This window comes from Scatophagus argus, chromosome 13, assembly GCF_020382885.2.
Source record: "Scatophagus argus isolate fScaArg1 chromosome 13, fScaArg1.pri, whole genome shotgun sequence".
Classification (NCBI taxonomy): domain Eukaryota; kingdom Metazoa; phylum Chordata; class Actinopteri; family Scatophagidae; genus Scatophagus; species Scatophagus argus.
The window spans coordinates 499,964-521,909 of record NC_058505.1 but is presented as its reverse complement, the minus strand read 5'-3'; the positions used below and the strand labels follow the sequence as shown (position 1 = coordinate 521,909).

The following is a 21,946-nucleotide window of genomic DNA, read 5'->3' as shown; positions in this document are numbered from 1 at the left end:
GATGCTTCTGGACCTTCAGTCCCTTCCCATCACTCAACTGTCACATTTACACCAGTCAGCCATAAGATTATTACCACCTGCTTAATATTGAGGTGGTTTCCATTTTTCAGTCAAAGTAGCCCTGAACCAGGATCTCATTGACTCCACTTGACCTTTGAAGGTTTGCTGTGGTTTCTGGCACCAAGCCGTCAACAGCAGATACTTTAAGTCCTGTAAATTGTGAGTTGGTGCATCCTTGGATTGGACCTGTTTTTCCAATGACTGAATTGAGATCTGGAGACTTTGGTGGCCAAGTCAACTCTTCAAACTCCTTGTTGTGTTCTTCAATCCATTCTTGAACCATTTTTGCAGTGAGGCAGGGCACATTATCCTGCTGAAAGAGGCCACTGCCATCAGGGAACCCGTTTCCATGAAGGGGTGTACTTGGTGAACAACAGCATTTAGGTGGGTGTTGCATGTCATCGTATCGTCCACATGAATGGCAGGACCCGAGGTTTCACCCTGTGGCCAGTTGACTGGTTTTCTTTCCTTGGCCCACTTTCATTAAGTCCTGACCACTGCAGGACGGGAACTTCCCACCAGAGCTGCAGTGTTGGACATGTTCTGGCCCAATCGTCTGGTCATCACGATTTGGTCCTTCTCGAGGTCGCTCAAATCAGAACCAGAATCAGAATTCCTTTATTTATCCCCGAAGATAAATTCTTTAAATCCTGAAATCTTGATGCTTGTCCATTTCTTCTGCTCCCAACACATGAACTTCAAGAACAAAATGTTCATTTGCTGCCTAGTATGTCCCACCCACTGCCAGGTGCCACTGTAACAACATAATCAATGCTTTTAATTCAATTCAATTCAATTCAGTTTATTTATATAGCGCCAATTCACAACAAAAGTTATCTCATGACACTTTCCAATTTGAGCAGGTCTAGACCAAACTCTTTAATTAAATTGTAAAATAGAGAGAGCCCAACATTCCCCCTTGAGCAAGCACTTGGCGACAGTGGCGAGGAAAAACTGCCTTTTAGAAGGCAGAAACCTCGGAGCAGACCCCGGCTCAAGATGGGCGGCCATCTGCCTTGACCGGTTGGGTTGAGAGAGAGAGAGAGAGAGAGAGAGAGCAAGGGAGAGAGGGAGAGGGGGTGGGGTGTGAGAGAAGGAGCACACAAGCAGAGATGCATAGCAGCAGTAATAATACCAGAAGTATCGGAAATGTAGATAATGATAATGACAATGAAGTATACAGAAGGTATTATGGTGATTTTGATAACAATGGTAGTAACAATAATGGTAGTAGCTGTACAGAGTCGTAACAGAATTAAATCAGATTATGACTAAACAGTTGTAATTGCAGTAGGTTTTGAGCAGGACGACAGCAGGACCGCAGCAGGAGGTCCAGTCATGATCGCTAGGAATCTGCGGGATAAGAAAGCACAGGGACTCCAGGGAAGAAGTTGAGTTAGTAATATGCATTAATGGGACATGAATGTGTGCAGAAGGAGAGGGAGAGGAAGAAAGAGCTCAGTGCATCATGGGAGGGCCCCCGGTAGTCTAAGCCTATAGCAGCATAACTAGGGGCCAACCTAGGTCAGCCCTAAATATAAGCTTTATCAAAGAGGAAAGTTTTTAGTCTACTCTTAAATATAGAGAGGATGTCCGCCTCCCGGACCGAAACCGGAAGATGGTTCCATAGTAGAGGAGCTTGATAACTCAAGGCTCTGGTTCCCAATCTACTTTTGAGGACTCTAGGAACCACAAGTAGTCCTGCATTTTGGGAACATAAGGTTCTGGTGGGATAATAGGGAACTAGTAACTCCTTAAGACAGGATGGTGCCTGACCGCTCAGGGCTTTATAAGTGAGGAGGAAAATTTTAAAATCTATCCTGAATTTTACAGGTAGCCAATGTAGAGAAGCCAGAACAGGAGAAATATGGTCTCTCATGCTGGTTCTTGTCAGTAGTCGTGCTGCAGCGTTCTGGATTAGCTGGAGAGTCTTTATGGATTTACTGGGGCAGCCTGATAGAAGGGAGTTACAGTAATCCAGTCTAGAGGTAATGAATGCATGGACTAATTTTTCTGCATCTTTCTGACTCAGGATGTGCCTAATCTTTGCGATATTGCTGAGGTGAAAGAATGCAGTCTTTGAAATATTTGAGTTAAAGGACATGTCCTGGTCAAAGATAACTCCTAGATTTCTTACAGTGGAGCTTGAGGCCACGGCTAAGCCATCTATTAATGCAATATCACTGCATAATTTATTTCTAAGGTGTTCGGGGCCCAGAACAATAACTTCAGTTTTGTCCGAATTTAGAAGTAGGAAGTTGCTGGTCATCCAGGTTTTTATGTCTTTAAGACATGCCTGAAGCTTGACTAGCTGATTTATTTCATCTGGTTTCATTGATAAGTACAATTGCGAGTCATCCGCATAACAATGAAAATGTATGGAGTGTTTCCTAATAATATCACCAATGGGGAGCATATAAAGGGTGAATAATATTGGCCCAAGGACAGAACCTTAGGGAACTCCATGACTAACTTTTGTGAGTGTGGACGACGTATCATTAACATGAACAAATTGAAATCGCTCTGATAAATAAGACTGAAACCAGCTTAATGCAGTTCCTTTGATGCCAATTAGGTGTTCCAATCTGTGCAGTAATATAGAGTGGTCAATGGTGTCAAATGCAGCACTAAGGTCTAACAGTACAAGGACAGAGATAAATCCCTTGTCTGATGCCAGGAGGAGGTCATTTGTGACTTTGACCAATGCTGTTTCTGTGCTATGATGAGCTCTAAAGCCAGATTGAAAAGTTTCAAATAAGTTATTTTGAAGAAAGTCATATAACTGATTGGCGACTGTTCTTTCAAGGATCTTGGAAAGAAATGGAGGGTTAGATATTGGTCTATAGTTGCTTAAAACCTCTGGATCAAGTGTGTGTTTTTTAAGGAGAGGTTTGACTACAGCTACTTTAAAGGACTGGGGTACATAGCCTGTTATCAGGGACAGATTGATCATGTCTAATAGACAGGTGCTAAGTAAGGGTAAAGCTTCTTTGAGAAGTTTGGTAGGGATGGGGTCTAAGAGGCATGTTGTTGGCTTGGATGAATATATGAGTGAGTATAGCTGATGGGGATCGATAGGTGAAAAGCAGTCAAGATGATTATCTGTTTTTACTGTTGGTTCTAAGACACTAGTGTTTGATGTTACATCAGGATCAGCTGAGGTCAGTAGGTGCTGCATTTTGTCTCTAATGATTAAGATCTTGTCGTTAAAAAAGGTTATAAAGTCATTGCTGCTAAGGGTCACCGGGATACAAGGCTCGATAGCACTGTGGCTCTCTGTCAGCCTGGCTACAGTGCTGAAGAGAAACCTGGGATTATGCTTGTTATCCTCAATTAATTTTGAGTAATAGGCTGCTCTGGCAGTCCGTAGGACCTTCCTATATAATCTGAGACTGTCTTGCCAGATTGAGCGAGATTCAATAAGTTTGGAGGAACGCCATTTCCTCTCAAATTTTTGCACATTTTGCTTTAATTTGCGAACCTCTGTATTATACCAGGGTGCAAGTTTCTTTTGCTTTATGAGTTTCTTTTTTAGCGGAGCAACAGAGTCTAAAGTCGTCCTTAGTAAACTTGCAGCACTGTCCACGAAATGGTCGATTTCAGAGGGATTATTGTATTGTTCACTCGTATGGGGACATGATACTGAAGTTAATGACAATAGAACTGTTTCTTTAAATTTAGCTACAGCACTATCAGACAGACAGTGTAGGAGTTTTTTCTTGGTGGTATGAAATCAAATAGTACAAACTCAAAAGTTATTAAACAATGGTCAGACAGAAGAGGATTTTGTTCAGAGACAGTTAAATGTTCTACATCTATACCATATGTCAAAACAAGGTCAAGAGTGTGATTGAAGCAATGAGTGGGTTCATGTACACACTGACAGAAGCCAATTGAATCTAAGAGAGAGATAAATGCTGCGCGAAGGCTATCATTACTATCGTCCACGTGGATGTTGAAATCACCCATAATAATAACTTTATTAGTTTTAAGGACCAGACTCGATAGGAACTCTGGAAATTCCAGTAAAAATTCAGAGTATGGGCCAGGAGCGCGGTACACTACAACAATAAAAATTGGTTGTATTGTTTTCCAGGTGGGGTGTGAGAGAGTAAGAATAAGGCTTTCAAATGAATGGTAGTTGACTTTGGGCTTTGGACTAAATGATAGATTTGGGTCAAAAATGGCGGCAACTCCACCTCCTCGGCCGGTGTCTCGAGGAATGTGAGTATTAATATGACTGTGGGGAGTGGATTCATTTAAACTGGCATATTCTTCTGGCCGAAGCCAGGTTTCGGTCAAGCAAAATAAATCTATATTATTGTCCAATATTAACTCATTCACTAGTACAGCTTTAGATGAGAGAGATCTAATATTTAACAGTCCACATTTAATTCTCCTATTTGTTGTAGCTGTGGAGGTGTTGGTGTTGATCTTTATTAGATTTTTATGTATAACTCCTCTTTTTGAATTTGGTTCAATTAATTTAAGTGGTCGGGGGACAGACACAGTCTCTATGGGATATTGGGTGGGTAACTGTAATGGAAGCGCAGAGAGGCGTGTAGGACTTGACCTGTCAGTGGTAACAATGTCACAGCTGATTGGTGGACCTGTCCAAAAGACAGCTTCATTGGGTCTGGATGGAGCCCTCATCTCTCCATTCATCCAGGCTTTCTGATGGAGATTGATTTTGTTGTTTGTGATCAGCACCACATTATCAACACACTTGCTGATGTTTGATTTGGTTGATGTTGATGGTGTCTGATCATGTGCCACTTTGTGCAGCAAAGATTCCCACAGAGATGCTGGGAGTGAGTTTATCATGAAGACAAGTCTGAATAAAATGCCAAGTGTGGCTGTGATTCCTGACACATCACAATCCTGTCTGACAGGAAAGTGACTCTGTGGAGAAGCTGTGGAGATGAACTGGACTTGATACCACAAGAGGTTGTCAGCAGAGCCTGAATAGTTGCAGTGTAACAGTGTGTGACTCCCTCTAGTGGATGTTGTGGAGTATTCTGTTGTCTTTGCTCCAAAGGTTTTTGTACAGAGTTTTGGTGTTTCCTGTCACTGTGGGCCTCAGAGCACAGTAGTACACAGCAGAGTCAGACAGCTGAAGCTTCTGGATCTTCAGAGGAACCGACTTGTTCTCAATTGTAGCATTAAATCTCTCCTTTTCAAACTCTGGAGCATGATCGACTGTTTTAGAGAAACATCTCAGCATGTACTTTGGATAACCGTTTGCTTCCTGTTTGTACCAGAACAAAGTTTGACTTGAGGCACTTGTCTCAAATGTACATCCAAGTGTAACTGAGTCTCCTTCAGTAGCAATGACATCCTCTGTTGGCTGGTTCACTTTGTCTTGTCCTTTACACTCTGGGGAAGAAGAGAACATGCAGATGAAGAGAAGAATCAATAAAGATGATTGATTAAAGGAGAGCAGTCAGTCAGTTTAAAGAGTTACCTAAACAGAGAGTCAGAATCAGGATGTTTCTCAGCCAGCGTTTCATGTCTGCAGTGAGAGGGGAGGAGAGAGGAAGAACACTGAAACCCTGACACTCCTCACAGCTCTGACAAACTGTGTGTTTGTCACTGCTGATATTCACTAAATTACATCATTTCCTTCAGGTAACAAGCAGCTGATGAGGTAACACTGATGGACACTTGGCAGCACATGTGAAGGTCCTGACTGAGTTAAATCCTTTCTCAGATCATATAATACAATTACTAACACTAATAAAATATGACAACCATATTAATTACCTATTAGATTCTTTACTGAAATAATATTATTCACATTTGTCATATTTTAGGACAAATCAAGAGTAAATCATCTGCAGTCTTGACTTTCAGCTCCAAAGCAGGAGATTATTCCCATTTGTCGAGTTCTGTCCTTTATGGTTTCATGGTTGATCGTTTGTAAATGATTTTGTGGGTTTTAGTTTCGAAACTCGATCTTAAATATTTCACAGATGTGACCTCAGAGTCTGATATCAAGTGCTTTTTGTATTTTCAGAATATGTGGGAGATGATTCGGGTGTCGTGTGTCACGGTCAAAACACAAAAGAAACCTGATCATGATATTTGAACGTGTCCTATCTTTAAATCAATAAATTAAAAATGTTGTTCATGTTGTGTTAGTTAAGGAGCATCGCAAACATAAAGTCTTTCCTCTCAGCCTGATCTCAAGAAGGTCAAATTATTGCAATTCATTGTATTCAGGATTGAGCCTTAAAGCAATTTCATGCCTTCCTCTGGTGCAAAATGCTGCTGCTTGGCTTTAAACAAATACAAGGAGACAAGATGAGATCAGTCCTGTTTTAGCTTTCCTGGTTACCAGGCTGTTTTAGTATTGATTTTAAGAGTTTACTGATCACCGTTAAAGCAGGTTTTAGCTTCCAGCTGCAGTGCTGCTTCCCAATAAGCCAGGGCACAGCCTCAGATCCTTGGCTGGGGCTTTGAAGTATAATCTATTCTTTAAAGGAACAAAAGGCAGTAGAAAGAAAGGACACATTTAATCACAGTACAACTGAAGTCAGCTGATAATGATGGGAAAGTCCAGCATCAAATATTGTTGATGCTGGATTAACTTCATGTGTGGCGTACCTGGAGAAATCCCACGCAGGCACATGAGAACATACCAGCTCCTCACAGAAGGGCCCAGACTGGGATTTGAACCTGGAACCCTCTTGCTGTGAGGTCACAGTCCTGCCCACTGGAGACTGTATTTGTCAAATTCTCCCCTTGACAGTTTCACGGTTGATCATTACCATTTGTAATGTATTTTATGAGCCATGTCATTTTCACTTTTGGATCTTATAAATTTCACAGGTTCTCCATAACAATCTGACCATAACTTGGTGTCTCTCTTCCCAATGTACCAACCTTTCATACAAGGGCAACCAGTTGTCTCTCACACAGTGGAAGGTTGGCCCAATGAGGCTGAAGCTTTAAGGGACTGTATCTATTGAGGACACTCAGCTCTTTGGACTGCAGGGGGGCTCTGAAAATGGAGTATTAATTTTGCGATTGGTGTCACACTTTATATAATAAAACATCTCAAAGGAAAAGCAAAACCAAGAAGAACATGATGGTGGACTCAAATGTGGGTTTGTGGTGTTACAACTGTCAGTTTTATGTTGCTGACAGGGAAAAAGTTTGAGAACTGCTGTAACAGAAGATTGGACTTTTGGCCTGGTGGAGGTGATTGTTGAGGGTCATAGTTATCCATCATTGTTACAACCACTGCAAACAATCTGGACTTTACCATCACATCCCACTGCAGTGTAACAGTGTGTGACTCCCTCTAGTGGATGTTGTGGAGTATTCTGTTGTCTTTGCTCCAAAGGTTTTTGTACAGAGTTTTGGTGTTTCCTGTCACTGTGGGCCTCAGAGCACAGTAGTACACAGCAGAGTCTGTCACTGCAGCAGAGGAGATCTGCAGATGAAACTCCTTTGTTTCTTTGTCATGTTTCAAAGTCAGCCTTTCTATTTTCCCTGAATGCTCCGTGATGAGAAGCTGTGGAGGTGAACTGGACTTCTGTTGATACCAGAAGAGGTTTGAGGTTGAGCCTGAATAGTTACAGGAGAAAGTCACATCGTCTCCTTCCAAAGCCAGCGTTACATCTTTAAACTGAGTCAATATCTCTTGAGAGGATCCTGAAAAGAACAAAGATATGTTTCACTGTGACGTGTTATTTATCTATAGACTGAGTTTAGTCGTATAAACACTTGAGGACTTCAAACATGTGACATGTTTTCAGTACTTACCAGTATGAAACATGAAGATCATCATCCAAACTAAAAGGAGCTTCATGATTTTCACTTGTACTGAATGAACAATAGAGAGAACACAGCAGCTCTTCACTTCCAAAATGAAGCCTTTCATATTCAGTTGTGTAGCTCCTCCTCTTGCTGTGGTCTGTTTACATTCAGGCTGATGGAAGCTTTAGAGATGACAGTGATGCTGCAGTCATCATCATCATCATCATCATCCAGGAAGGTCAGACTGAAGGAGGAATCTGCAGAAGCTTCAGCTGAATGAATGTGTGGAGAAACAACTTTCTGAAAAGTCAAAGCTTCATACAGAAATTCTAACTGTTGTGAAGGTGAAACGTGTTCAAATAACAACGTGAGATAACTTGATGTTTGGCTCAGTTCCACTTCTGCTGCTTAACAGACTGGTAGCAGCATTTTGTAGCAGCTGAAGGTGGGTTGGGGTTCCTAACCTCCTCTTTGGTCTTCCTTGAGGAGCTCTTACCTCCTGACCACCCAGAGCCTGTCTCAGCTCCTAACTGAAAACCACACAGCACTCTTCCTTTCTCAACTTCCACCACTTTGTCCTCTGCTCTGCCTTTGCTCTCTTCATCTTCCTCACCACCAGAGTCATCCTACACACCACCACCCAATGCTGTCTAGCTACGCTCCCTCCTACGACCACTTTACGATCGCTAATCTCCTTCAGATTACACCTTCTACACAAGGTATTGTCCACCTGTTGGGATTAGTATCTTGAGGTGTTTTTGTCTCTTTGTTTCGTGTTCTGTTCTGTTTGTTCGGTTGGTTTTTCTGTTGCCTGTCCAATCCGGAGCAGAGCTGGGTGGAGCAGTTCCTGTGTCCTATCAGTCAACTGCCTGCACACCTGTTCCTCATCTGCCTCCAATCACTCAACACTGCCTGTGGATAGTTAAGACTGGTTCTGCCTCTCCAGCCTTGCCAGATTGTTCTGTCTACTCTGGTGGTGTCTTGTCAGGCTGATGTTTTGAGTTTTGTTTCTGCTTGTATTGAGAAGACTAATTTTCCACTCCTTGTTCAGATTCACCTCCATGTTCCTGTCTACCCTGCTCACCTCTGTGTCCATATTGGACCTGATATTGTCCAGCTTTTGGAGTTTTGGATTCTTTGCTCTGGACATCTCCATTAGACTGTTGCACTCACCTGCTGGTGGGTCATCTTCCTGTTTTGTTTCCTGTTCTTGTGAACTATTTCCATTGCGTGTTTTGTACTGTTTACTGAACATCTCCACTAAAGACTGTTAACCGTTTATCTAAGTCAGTCGTCTGCTTTTTGGAGTCTGAAACCAAAACCTGAACACCACCTGTGTGCTCCACTCTTATGTTACCGTGTGTTCCAGCCTCTCCTGGGAGAAAGTGTTCACTACAGCCATCTCCATACTTTTCTCAAAGTCTACCACCCTCTGTCCTTCTGAGTCCCTCACCTGAGCACCAAACCTGCCCATCACTTCCTCATCACCACTGTTCCCTTCACCAACATGTCCACTGAAGTCTGCACCAATCACCACTCTCTCACCTCTGGAAAATATCTGGATCAAATCCTCTAACTCAGTCCAGAACTTGGCCTTCTCCTCTTCCTTACATCTTTCTTGTGGAGCAAAACCACACATGCTGTTCAACATCACACCTTCAATTTCCAGCTTCAGACTCATCACCTGTCTGACACTCTCTTCACCTCCAGAAGGTTCTTCACAAAGTCCTCCTTCAGGATCAGCCCTACTCCATTCCTCTTCCTCTCCACACCATGGTAAAACAGTTTAAACCCTGCTCCGATGCTTCTAGCCTTGCTACCTTTCCACCTGGTCTCCTGGACACACAGAAGATCAACTTTCCTCCTCTGCATCGTATCTGCCATCTCTCTGCCTTTTCCTGTCATTGTACCAACATTCAGAGTCCCTACTTTCAGTCCTAAACTCCTGCCTTTCCTCTTCTGTCTCTTCCTTAGGGGAACGCCTTCCTGCTCTCCTTCTTTGACCAACAGTAGCCCAGTTTCCACCAGTACCCTGTAGGTCCACAGAACAGATGACCGTCGGGCCCCGACTGATCCGGTATGGAAGTCATGTTTGTGATTTGCATGTTTAATTTGGCAAAGGTTTTACGTCAGACGCCCTTCCTGACACAACCCTCTCCATTTATCCATGAGACCGGCACAAGAAGTAAACTGACTGAGATAGATAGATACTTTAATGATCCTGAGGGAAATTCAAGACTTGTGACCCAATGAAGCTGGATGAACTTCATTCTGTCTTTAATGTTTAATTTTCTGATGTCTTTATCACCAATGCAAACAATCTGGACTTTATCATGACATCCCAGGAAGTCATTAGCTCAGTTGGTATAGTGTGTGTCCCATGTCCTGAGGCTGTCTGTCTTCTGCAGTGTCCACAGGTTGAAGTGTAATGAAATGTAACATCCCACTGCAGTGTAACAGTGTGTGACTCCCTCTAGTGGATGTTGTGGAGTATTCTGTTGTCTTTGCTCCAAAGGTTTTTGTACAGAGTTTTGGTGTTTCCTGTCACTGTGGGCCTCAGAGCACAGTAGTACACAGCAGAGTCAGACAGCTGAAGCTTCTGGATCTTCAGAGGAACCGACTTGTTCTCAATTGTAGCATTAAATCTGTCCTTTTCAAACTCTGGAGCATGATCGACTGTTTTAGAGAAACATTTCAGCATGTACTTTGGATAACCGTTTGCTTCCTGTTTGTACCAGTAGAGATATGGAAGTGAGTCACTTGTCTCAAATGTACATCCAAGTGTCACTGAGTCTCCTTCAGTAGCAATGACATCCTCTGTTGGCTGGTTCACTTTGTCTTGTCCTTTACACTCTGGGGAAGAAGAGAACATGCAGATGAAGAGAAGAATCAATAAAGATGATTGATTAAAGGAGAGCAGTCAGTCAGTTTGAACAGATATTTAAACAGAGTCAGACACACAGATGTAGAATAGACTCATCAGATTTAACTATTTAATGTCAGGCTAGTTTAAAGGTAAAAAAGGCTGGAAATTATGTGTTTTTCTCAACATTAAAATCACTTAATGTGTCGTCTCATCTGATTTAAAAGGAAACTTGTTGTTCTTTGTGTCTCACCAAAGAAAAGAGCAGCAAGAATAATCCACAGCCAAAGTTCCATCTGTACAACAAGGTTTAAAGCAACAGGAGAAAGCAGCTGCTGTTCAACATTCAGTGTGAGAATTGTTCTCTTCACAGCAGCACTTATTATTGACACAATGGTTGAACACAGTGCAGAAGTAGTGCACCGCCTACTTGATAATGTCGCCCTCTAGTGGAGGTAAAAAGTTGAGTCCAACAGTGTGGAAAAAAGGCTTCCAGCAGCTTGTCAGTGTGTCAGCTTGTGTTTTTGTACAGAGACTGTGGGTTTGCTGTCACTGTGGGCCTCACAGCACAGTAGTACAGAGCAGAGTCTGTCACTGCAGCAGAGGAGATCTGAACATTCATGTGAGTGTTTTCCTCACTCACTGTAACAGACAGTCCAGACTTTGGACTCATTAATATTCTTCCTGTTCCTGAGTGAGAGATGAGGAACTCTGGTGGCTTTCCTGGATCTTGTCGATACCAGAAGAAGTTATCAGAACCAGTTGCTTTCTTGCTGTATCTGTAGGACAGAGTAACAGAGCTGTCTTCTAAACTGGACTGTTCATCTTTGACTGGACTGAGATCTTCACAGCTGACACCTAAAGGAGGACAAATCTGTAACTTATGATTCAATGTTTTTAATCTGTAAAGTTCTTGTAATGTTAATGATCTCACCTACCTCTGATTGTGAGCAGACACAAAGTGACAAACAGACTGAAGTTCACTGACAGCATCTTAAAGAGAATCTGTCTGGTTTTCATATGAAACAGCACTGTGAAAGTCTGTCTTTTCTGTACTTGAGTCCCAGTTTTGTTCCTCCCTTAATCCCTCCCTCCTTCCTCTCACAGCACATTTTTAGCTGCAGTACACTGAGCTCTCTCAGCCAATGTGAAGAAGTAGCTGATAAGGCAACACTGACTCACATGTGAATCAGAATCAGAATCGTCTTTATTGCCATGTAAGTGAAGAGGTTTCTCATTACTAGGAATTTGTCTTGTTGATTGGTGCAAACATAGAACGTAATCAGTAACATATAATAGTAGAATAAAATAAAATAAAATAGCATAAGGTAAAACAAAATTAAATAAGATAAGTAAAATAAATATGGTTCTTGAGGTAGTCCAAAAGTGAGGTAGTGCAGGGTGGAAGTGTAGTGCAAGTAGGTGAGGTAAACAGTGCAAATGAACAGCAGGTGGATCATGACATGAGCACAGATCAGTGACTGTACTGAAGTAACTGAAGTGCAGAGCAGTTAGTCAGTTGGTGTTCAACAGTCCAACAGCAGAGGGGAAGAAGCTGTTCTTGTGGCGTGAGGTTTTGGTCCGAATGCCTGAAGGGAGTTTCTCAAAGAGTCCATGTCCAGGGTGAGAAGGGTCAGCTGTGATCCGACCTGCATGCCTCAGAGTCCTGGAGGTGTACAGGTCTTGTAGAGATGGAAGGCTGCAGCCGATCACCTTCACGCTGCAGTCTGAGCTTGTCCCTGGCGGTGGCCCCAGCGTACCACACGGTGATGGAGGAGGTGAGGATGGACTCAATGATGGCCGTGTAGAACTGAACCATCATCTTGACTGGCACCTTGAGTTTCCTCAGCTGCCGCAGGAAGAACATCCTCTGCTGGGCCCTTTTGATGAGGGAGCTGATGGTCAGCTCCCACTTGAGGTCCCGGGTGATGGTGGTACCCAGGAAACAGAAGGAGTCCACCATGGAGATGGGGGTGTCTGTCAGGGTGAGGGGGAGCGATGTAGCTGGCACTTTCAAAAAGTTGATGATCATCTCCACTGTCTTCTGGGTGTTCAGGTCCAGGTTGTTGTTGCCGCACCAGGACACCAGACGGTCCACCTCCCTCCTGTAGGCGGACTCATCCCCGTCCGAGATGAGACCGACGAGGGTGGTGTCGTCTGCAAACTTAATCAGCTTGACAGACTGGTGGCCGGAGGTGCAGCAGTTGGTGTAGATGGAGAAGAGCAGAGGGGAAAGTACACAGCCTTGGGGGATACCGGTGCTGATGGTCCGGGTGTCCGAGACATTCTTCCCCAGCCTCACATGCTGTTTCCTGTCTGTCAGGAAGTCAGTGATCCACCGGCAGATGGGGTCAGGCACGTTCAGCAGGGACAGCTTGTCCTGGAGGAGAGCTGGGCGGATCGTGTTGAAGGCAGAGCTGAAGTCCACAAACAAGATCCTAACGTAGGTTCCCAGGGAGTCCAGATCCCGCAGGATGAAGTGTAGAGTCAGGTTGACTGCATCGTCTACAGACCTGTTGGCTCTGTAGGCAAACTGCAGGGGGTCCAGGAGGGGGGTTGTGATGGACTTAAGGTGGGACAGAACCAGGCGCTTAAATGACTTCATGACTACAGATGTCAGTGCCACAGGTCTGTAGTCATTAAGTCCAGTGATCCTCGGCTTCTTGGGGAATGGAACTATGGTGGAGGCTTTGAAGCAGACTGGCACATGGCATGACTCCAGAGAGGTGTTGAAGATGTCTGTGAACACTGGAGTCAGCTCAGAATCAGAATCAGAATCAGAATCAGCTTTATTCGCCAAGTATGTGTGACCATACAAGGAATTTGACTCCAGATTTTTCTCTGTCCTGTGCACCATACAAAATAGCAATAATAATAATAAAAATGAAGAAAATGAAGAATAAAGTATTTACAAGAAAAAGAAATATATATATATATATATAGCTATATATATATAGCTGTGAGAGCTTCTGGTGGAGGATTTCTGGGATGATGGTGTTGAATGCAGCTCTGATCTCCCTCGTCAGTGTGTTCCTGGCCTGCTTGTACAGGGCTCTGTCCCCACTTCTGTGGGCCTCCTCTTTAGCCTGGCGCAGCTTCCTGAGTTTATTGGTGAACCATGGTTTGTTGTTGTTGTATGTGCAGAAGGTTTTGGTCTGCACACATGAGTCCTCACAAAAACTGATGTGGGATGTCACAGTGTCAGTCAGTTCATCCAGGTCTGTGGCAGCAGCCTCGAAGACACTCCAGTCAGTGCAGTCAAAGCAGGCCTGTAACTCCAGCTTTGACTCAGCTGTCCATCTCTTAATTGTCCTCACTACAGGCTTTGCTGATTTTAACTTCTGCCTGTAGGTTGGGATGAGATGGACCATGCAGTGGTCAGAGAGACCCAAAGCAGCACGGGAAACAGAGCGATAGGAGTCCTTTAAAACAGTATAACAGTGGTCCAGCGTGTTAGCATCCCTGGTGGGACACCTTATCTGTTGTCTGTATTTTGGGAGTTCTTGGCTGAGGTTTGCTCTGTTAAAATCCCCAAGAATGATGAGCAGGGAGTCTGGATGTTTTGCCTCGATGTCTGATACCTGGTCAGCTAGGTGTTGTAACGCCTCCATTACACATGCCTGAGGTGGACTGTAAACACTGACCAGGATGAACGAGGAGAACTCCCGCGGTGAATAAAATGGTTTACAGTTTATGAATAACGACTCAAGATGAGGACTGCATGATTTCCTTAACACTGTGACATCTTTACATCAACCTTCGTTGACAAAAAAGCATGTTCCACCTCCCCTCTTCTTTCCAGAGAGCTCCGAGTTGCGGTCCGCACGGAAAGCTGGAAACCGGGCAGCTGGAGAGAAGCGTCCGGGATGTGTTCGCTGAGCCAGGTTTCAGTGAAACACAGGGCAGCGGAGTTCCTAAAGTCGGAGTTTTTGGAGATTAGAAGCAGCAGTTCATCCATTTTGTTAGCCAGGGAGCGAACATTTGCCAGGTGAATGGACGGGAGCGCCGTGCGTAACCCCCGCTGCCTCAGCCTAACGAGCGCTCCTGCACGCTTCCCCCGACGGCGTCTCCATCTCCGCGTAATTCCATAGAGCCGCTGCGCCTCTGACCAAAAACCCCGGAAAACTTCCAGAATTGTGGAAAAGTGGTGGAAAATTGGGTAGAGATGTATCTCTTATGCTCAACAGTTCTTCTCTGGTGTACTGAAATGAGAAAACTACTGGAAAACTAACAAAAAGTGCAAAAAATATCGTCCACAGGGTGGAGAGAAACTCCGAGGCGACCGTCCGCCATTGTATCACCACCATCCGCACAGTGTCTCAGGGTGGAGTGGTTGTACAGTGATTTAGCGCTTCTCACCTCCTTGCTAAACCTGTACTTGTCCTCTTTGTAGTTGTCTCTATCCCCACTTCTGAATGCAGACTCCTTTTCTAGCCTCAGCTGTCTGAGTTCAGCTGTGAGCCAGGGTTTGTCATTGTTATAACTCACTCTGGTGCGTGTTGGCACAATACTGTCCTCACAGTACCGGATATATGAGGTTACAGTATCTGTATACTCATCAAGACTATCTGCAGCAGCCCTAAACACGTCCCAGTCCGTTGAATCCAAACAGAAACAAAGCTCCTCCACAGCCTGACTGGTCCACCTTTTAGATGTACTCACCACAGGTTTGGCGAGCTTCAGCCTCTGTCTGTATGAGGGGATCAGGTGGACCATGACGTGGTCAGATAGACCCAGAGCGGCGCGGGGCAAAGCACGATATGCTCCGCTTATTGTGGTGTAACAGTGATCCAGAGTGTTCTCCTCTCTGGTCGGGCATTTGATCAGCTGATTGTATTTGGGTAACTCTTGGCTCAGATTTCCTTTATTAAAGTCACCGAGGACAATAACTAAGGAGTCTGGGTATGTTTGCTCCACACACAGTACCTGATCCGCGAGTACGCGCTGAGCTTCGTGCACGTCCGCACTCGGCGGGATGTAAACAGCCGCCAGAATGAATGAAGCAAACTCTTATAAGTGGGGATAAGATGGACTGTTAGATGGTCAGAGTGGGAGAGAGGGGGGAGAGACTTTGCTGTGTATGCGCCTTTGCTATTTCCATAACATTTGTCTAAAGTTTTGTTGTTGCACTTCACATACCACCAGTATGTAAAGTGCAGCACATGGAATATTTGTCCATACATTGCAAGTTAAATACAACAACAAACTTTCCAAACACAGCAGGTCCAGACCAAACTCTTCAATTTGGTCTTAAATATACAGACCAAACATTCTGCATATCTGACTTTATACTGAATGTTTTATTTCAAATGATTTCTTGCCAGCTTACGATATTTCACATAAACACAGTGAATATGTAAGAGAGTTTGTCACAAACTTAACCTAAAGAGTTGAATTTGAGCTGCAGATGTCACAAGATTTGCTGTTAAATTCACCTGTGATGAGATATTGTTCACATAAATAGCATCCCACAACACCTCATTATCATTACAGTTTGTGTTTTATGACTAACTAAATTTTACTTTATACCTTTATCTTTCATTTTCATTTTCTGGTGTCTTTTGCAGATGATTCTGGAAAATCACATCCCACTGCAGTGTAACAGTGTGTGACTCCCTCTAGTGGATGTTGTGGAGTATTCTGTTGTCTTTGCTCCAAAGGTTTTTGTACAGAGTTTTGGTGTTTCCTGTCACTGTGGGCTGCAGAGCACAGTAGTACACAGCAGAGTCAGACAGCTGAAGCTTCTGGATCTTCAGAGGAACCGACTTGTTCTCAATTGTAGCATTAAATCTGTCCTTTTCAAACTCTGGAGCATGATCGACTGTTTTAGAGAAACATCTCAGCATGTACTTTGGATAACCGTTTGCTTCCTGTTTGTACCAGAAGAGATATGGACTTGGGTAACTTGTCTCAAATGTACATCCAAGTGTAACTGAGTCTCCTTCAGTAGCAATGACATCCTCTGTTGGCTGGTTCACTTTGTCTTGTCCTTTACACTCTGGGGAAGAAGAGAACATGCAGATGAAGAGAAGAATCAATAAAGATGATTGATTAAAGGAGAGCAGTCAGTCAGTTTGAACAGATATTTAAACAGAGTCAGACACACAGATGTGGAATAGACTCATCAGATTTAACTATTTCATTTCAGGCTAGTTTAAAGGTAAAAAAGGTTGGAAATTATGTGTTTTTCTCAACATTAAAATCACTTAATGTGTCGTCTCATCTGATTTAAAAGGAAACTTGTTGTTCTTTGTGTCTCACCAAAGAAAAGAGCAGCAAGAATAATCCACAGCCAAAGTTCCATCTGTACAACAAGGTTTAAAGCAACAGGAGAAAGCAGCTGCTGTTCAACATTCAGTGTGAGAATTGTTCTCTTCACAGCAGCACTTATTATTGACACAATGGTTGAACACAGTGCAGAAGTAGTGCACCGCCTACTTGATAATGTCGCCCTCTAGTGGAGGTAAAAAGTTGAGTCCAACAGTGTGGAAAAAAGGCTTCCAGCAGCTTGTCAGTGTGTCAGCTTGTGTTTTTGTACAGAGACTGTGGGTTTGCTGTCACTGTGGGCCTCACAGCACAGTAGTACAGAGCAGAGTCTGTCACTGCAGCAGAGGAGATCTGAACATTCATGTGAGTGTTTTCCTCACTCACTGTAACAGACAGTCCAGACTTTGGACTCATTAATATTCTTCCTGTTCCTGAGTGAGAGGTGAGGAGCTCTGGTGGCTTTCCTGGATCTTGTCGATACCAGAAGAAGTTATCAGAACCAGTTGCTTTCTTGCTGTATCTGTAGGACAGAGTAACAGAGCTGTCTTCTAAACTGGACTGTTCATCTTTGACTGGACTGAGATCTTCACAGCTGACACCTAAAGGAGGAGAAATCTGTTTTATACTGAGTTACAAAACTCTCATCATATGAATCACATATGTTGTAATTAGACTTTTTAAAAGGCAGACTGTAACATACCTGTTAGAAGAGTGACAACCATCAGAGAAAGTCCATAATAGTCCAGTGACAGCATGTTGAATGAAGGTAATGTTTGTGGTTTGAAGTTTCTCTCTCTTCTATAGTTCAGTAACAGCTCAGCTCCTCCCTGAATCTCTCCATCTCCTCTTAAGTCTTCTCTTGGTGACTCTTCCTCTACCTTCAACTTGGAAATGACACTGAGGCTTCAGTCACCACCACACAAATCATGTTCCACCCATCCTGGATACAAAGCAGTGTTTTTGAAGTGCTTTTGAGTGAAACTTGTGGAAGATGTTAGTTTGCAAACGTCTACTGAACAGGGAGGCTTCTTTTCTGGAAAACAAGACGTGATACAAGAATTTCTTTTGCCGGATCTGTTTAGTCTGCAAACATGGTTTCTTTAACTGTCAGCAGAGATGAATAGCAAGCAGCTCTGAGGATGCTTAGAAAGACTGAGTCTCTGAATGTTGACTTTAATTCAGGTCTGGTTTCTGCTGTCAGTCCGATCACACACACACAATGTGTCTCTCAGTTTGACAGATACATTAATGAATGAATGAATGAAGTTTGTTGATCAACTTTACATCAACAATGATGTGTTTATGCACTGAAGAATCACTGAAGAACAGTCAGCATGTGGTGACACATTATGTGTCAATAACAGGAATCAGGGATCTTTATTTGTCATCTGGACCAAACTGTCAGGTTGTGTGAACCGGTTTCAGCTTGGAGGATTGGACATCAGTCCAGAGTCCAGGATGGTCTTTGCCTTCAGATCATCAGAGGGTTTGCTCTGTGTTGCTCTCGTTAATTGAAACCACACTTCGTTATCATTAGAGGTACACAAACACATGTGACACAGCACATTCAGTCTGTTGTCTGGCTGGGTGAGGTCCAGTGTGACTTGGCTTTAGTCCTCTAACCCCTGCTGTGGATGCTCACCGTCATCGGTCCTCTGGAGGTGGAGCAGCCTTTACAGGTGACTCATTGACATCAAAGTGAGTTTAACATGTGTTTGGTTCATGTGGTAACGTATCATCATACGCGATGTGGGCGCTCCTGCTTTTGTATCCTGTGATGGTCTGGATTGCCTGCTTCATATCTTTGATGTTGTTGGTGTTGAGGTCTCTCTCCAGTCTGTGTTGATGTCTTCTTCTGGTCTACTCCACCCCCTCACTCGCCTGTTTCCACTTCCTGCCATCAGCCCTGCAGATACTGAACTGGACCATCCCCACTCACTCCTTGATTGTAAAAGTCACCCTGCACATGCCGGTTTTGAGTTTAGCAGTTTGTATCTGATATGTCTGCCTGCCTTGTCCCTTTGGTTTTGTTTACCTGTTTGTTCTGCTTTTTTGTTATGATCTTTCTCTGTCTCAGTAGCCTGTCTGTCTTTGATTTTGATTACTACATCATTGATCTTCACCAGCTCTTCCATTAGTCTGCATTTGGGACTCATTTTTGTTGTTGAAGTGGAAGAAGTGAAGGCAACCGCATGTCTTTAGGTTGTTGAAGACGTTTCACCTCTCATCCAAAAGGCTTCTTCAGTTAGAAGATTGATGGGGACTTCCAAGTACTTAACCTGTAGTGGGTTGCTTTGTGCCATCATGTGAGTCGTTATGGTCCCATGAGGGATGGTGCAAATGGGGCTGAAACTGTTTGGGGAGGGATCTCAAAGCTGCACTATGGGTGGCCGAAAGTTGGTGTGGTAAGCCACCACCTGTTCAGTGATGGTTGTTCTATCTGGAATCTCTATGGTCCTGCACTCACCTGTCATGACACCTTTACATCAGCTCTCAGTCAGACTCTGGTGGTGTCACCTGTCACCTGACTGAACGGCAGCGTTTTTTGGGTTTGGATGGAACTCACACCTCTACATTCATCCAGCCTTTCTGCTTGGGATTGATGATATTGTTAAAGATCACCAATCAGCAACACACTTGATGGTTTATGGTTTCTCTTATTATGTATTTCATCAGTTTGATGGGGTTCATATTCTTCATCCTCAAATGAATTCAGAGGTTTCATTTCCAAAGCATCACATCACAATCCTGAGTAGGAGTAAAGTGACTTCAGACTTTACCATCACATCCCACTGCAGTGTAACAGTGTGTGACTCCCTCTAGTGGATGTTGTGGAGTATTCTGTTGTCTTTGCTCCAAAGGTTTTTGTACAGAGTTTTGGTGTTTCCTGTCACTGTGGGCCTCAGAGCACAGTAGTACACAGCAGAGTCAGACAGCTGAAGCTTCTGGATCTTCAGAGGAACTGATCTTAAGGTGGAATCCAGTGTGGATGAAAACCTCTCCTTGAACTCGTCTGGTGTGTTCCCTGAACTCTCTTTAATGCGGTTCAGTATGAATTTGGGGCTGTTGTTTCCCTCCTGTTTGTACCAGAAGAGAGTTGGACCACTTGTACTGCTGTTATATTGACAGCCAAGTGTTACTGCCTCTCCTTCAGCAGCAGTCACATCTTCTTTTGGTTGCAGCACGTTGTCTTTCTGTGCTCTGCATTCTGTAAAACAGCAGCAAACAGTATCAGTGAGCTGTTAAAGAATCATGTCAGTGTTGGATTGATATCACAGAAACAGAGTTGTGTTCATACCAAAGCACATAGCAGCCAGCAACAGTGAGGTGAACAGAGGCGTCATGTCTGCAGTGCTGAGTAACTGTGAGCTCCAGCGAGTATAAAGAAGGCTGTGATCTCTCTGTTTGGTCTTCATCAACACTAAGTTGGTGGATTAGAAGGAGGAGCCTGATCACAGTGACAGGGCTCATTCACAGCCCTGTGTGTCAGTCAGAAATAATGCAGCAGTCAGTCTTTGTTATGGCTTGTACACAGTTAGTGTTTATTAGTCAGTGCTTTAGTGTCTGTTTCAGATGGAGCCCAACATGTTGCCAAGGATATTAAACAATGGAAGGAGCTGATTGAGCCTGAATGGCCCACAGTGGTTTGTCAGTGATGTGGATTTGCTGCTCATGTGAATCCTCCCACAGTGTTTCATTAGCAGCTGTAACCACAGTGACTCTGATGGAACAGGAATGAGCAGAATCCATCTGATATGAAGCTGTGGTTTGAATACCACTTCCCTCCTCTTTGAAGAGTAGTCACATATCTGTGTTCAGGTTTTTGTACAGCCTCTTCTACACTTTGTATCAGTGTGTTTCTAGAGCACAGTAGTAGAGAGCTGAGTCTGCCAGGGTCAGGACTGTGATGGTCAGTTCAGTTGATGTCTCTGATGTTTTAGATTGATATCGTTTGTCAGGAATATACTCAGATGTGTACCCTTTTGCTCCTTTCCAGAGTATAAACTGAGGTGCCTGAAGCTCAGAGTGATGTCTGTACCAGTGAAGGGCAACACCAGTGTAACTCGTCTGATATGTACATCTGAGTGTGACAGTTTCTCCTTCTCTTTCGCTGACTTCCACATCTCCTACAGGATCGATTGTGTCTCCAGCTATCAGTCCTGAAAGAAGAGGAGGAAATGAAGCCATTAGACTAACATTGTTCATGAGGCTGAGAGGAGAAGACAGTGGAAAATATCATGTGTACAGAGTTACTGTGTGGACAGAAACAGATTTCTGCTCTGAACTCCAGTTTGCGTCAGTCTTTAGAAGAGAATAAAAACATGTTGTTCTTTGTGTCTCACCAAAGAAAAGAGCAGCAAGAATAATCCACAGCCAAAGTTCCATCTGTACAACAAGGTTTAAAGCAACAGGAGAAAGCAGCTGCTGTTCAACATTCAGTGTGAGAATTGTTCTCTTCACAGCAGCACTTATTATTGACACAATGGTTGAACACAGTGCAGAAGTAGTGCACCGCCTACTTGATAATGTCGCCCTCTAGTGGAGGTAAAAAGTTGAGTCCAACAGTGTGGAAAAAAGGCTTCCAGCAGCTTGTCAGTGTGTCAGCTTGTGTTTTTGTACAGAGACTGTGGGTTTGCTGTCACTGTGGGCCTCACAGCACAGTAGTACAGAGCAGAGTCTGTCACTGCAGCAGAGGAGATCTGAACATTCATGTGAGTGTTTTCCTCACTCACTGTAACAGACAGTCCAGACTTTGGACTCATTAATATTCTTCCTGTTCCTGAGTGAGAGGTGAGGAACTCTGGTGGCTTTCCTGGATCTTGTCGATACCAGAAGAAGTAATCATCAGCTGCAGCTTTCTTGCTGTATCTGTAGGACAGAGTAACAGAGCTGTCTTCTAAACTGGACTGTTCATCTTTGACTGGACTGAGATCTTCACAGCTGACACCTAAAGGAGGAGAAATCTGTTTTATACTGAGTTACAAAACTCTC

At 43.7% G+C, this 21,946-nt stretch overlaps 2 long non-coding RNA genes and 4 gene segments (V, D, J or C); 1 reads left to right on the top strand and 5 right to left on the bottom strand.

The window, feature by feature from the left end:
- Nucleotides 1-4,614: 4,614 nt before the first annotated feature.
- On the bottom strand, nt 4,615-6,052 carry LOC124068809. The segment is given in 2 exon segments: nt 4,615-5,436; nt 5,525-6,052. Coding segments are annotated over 2 exon segments (426 nt in total).
- Nucleotides 6,053-8,754: 2,702 nt separating this feature from the next.
- On the top strand, nt 8,755-21,786 carry LOC124068822. Its single transcript, XR_006844983.1, has 3 exons — nt 8,755-9,003; nt 9,799-9,901; nt 21,088-21,786. It is a non-coding gene; the product is annotated as an uncharacterized LOC124068822 (long non-coding RNA).
- On the bottom strand, nt 10,283-11,074 carry LOC124068814. The segment is given in 2 exon segments: nt 10,283-10,677; nt 10,941-11,074. Coding segments are annotated over 2 exon segments (423 nt in total).
- LOC124068808 lies at nt 11,199-11,815 on the bottom strand. The segment is given in 2 exon segments: nt 11,199-11,545; nt 11,626-11,815. Coding segments are annotated over 2 exon segments (429 nt in total).
- Nucleotides 15,981-17,207, bottom strand: LOC124068811. The segment is given in 2 exon segments: nt 15,981-16,685; nt 16,949-17,207. Coding segments are annotated over 2 exon segments (423 nt in total).
- On the bottom strand, nt 20,030-21,435 carry LOC124068819. The gene is made up of 3 exons (XR_006844980.1): nt 21,298-21,435; nt 20,253-21,114; nt 20,030-20,162 (listed from the first exon to the last, which is right to left on the bottom strand). It is a non-coding gene; the product is annotated as an uncharacterized LOC124068819 (long non-coding RNA).
- Nucleotides 21,787-21,946: the final 160 nt, after the last annotated feature.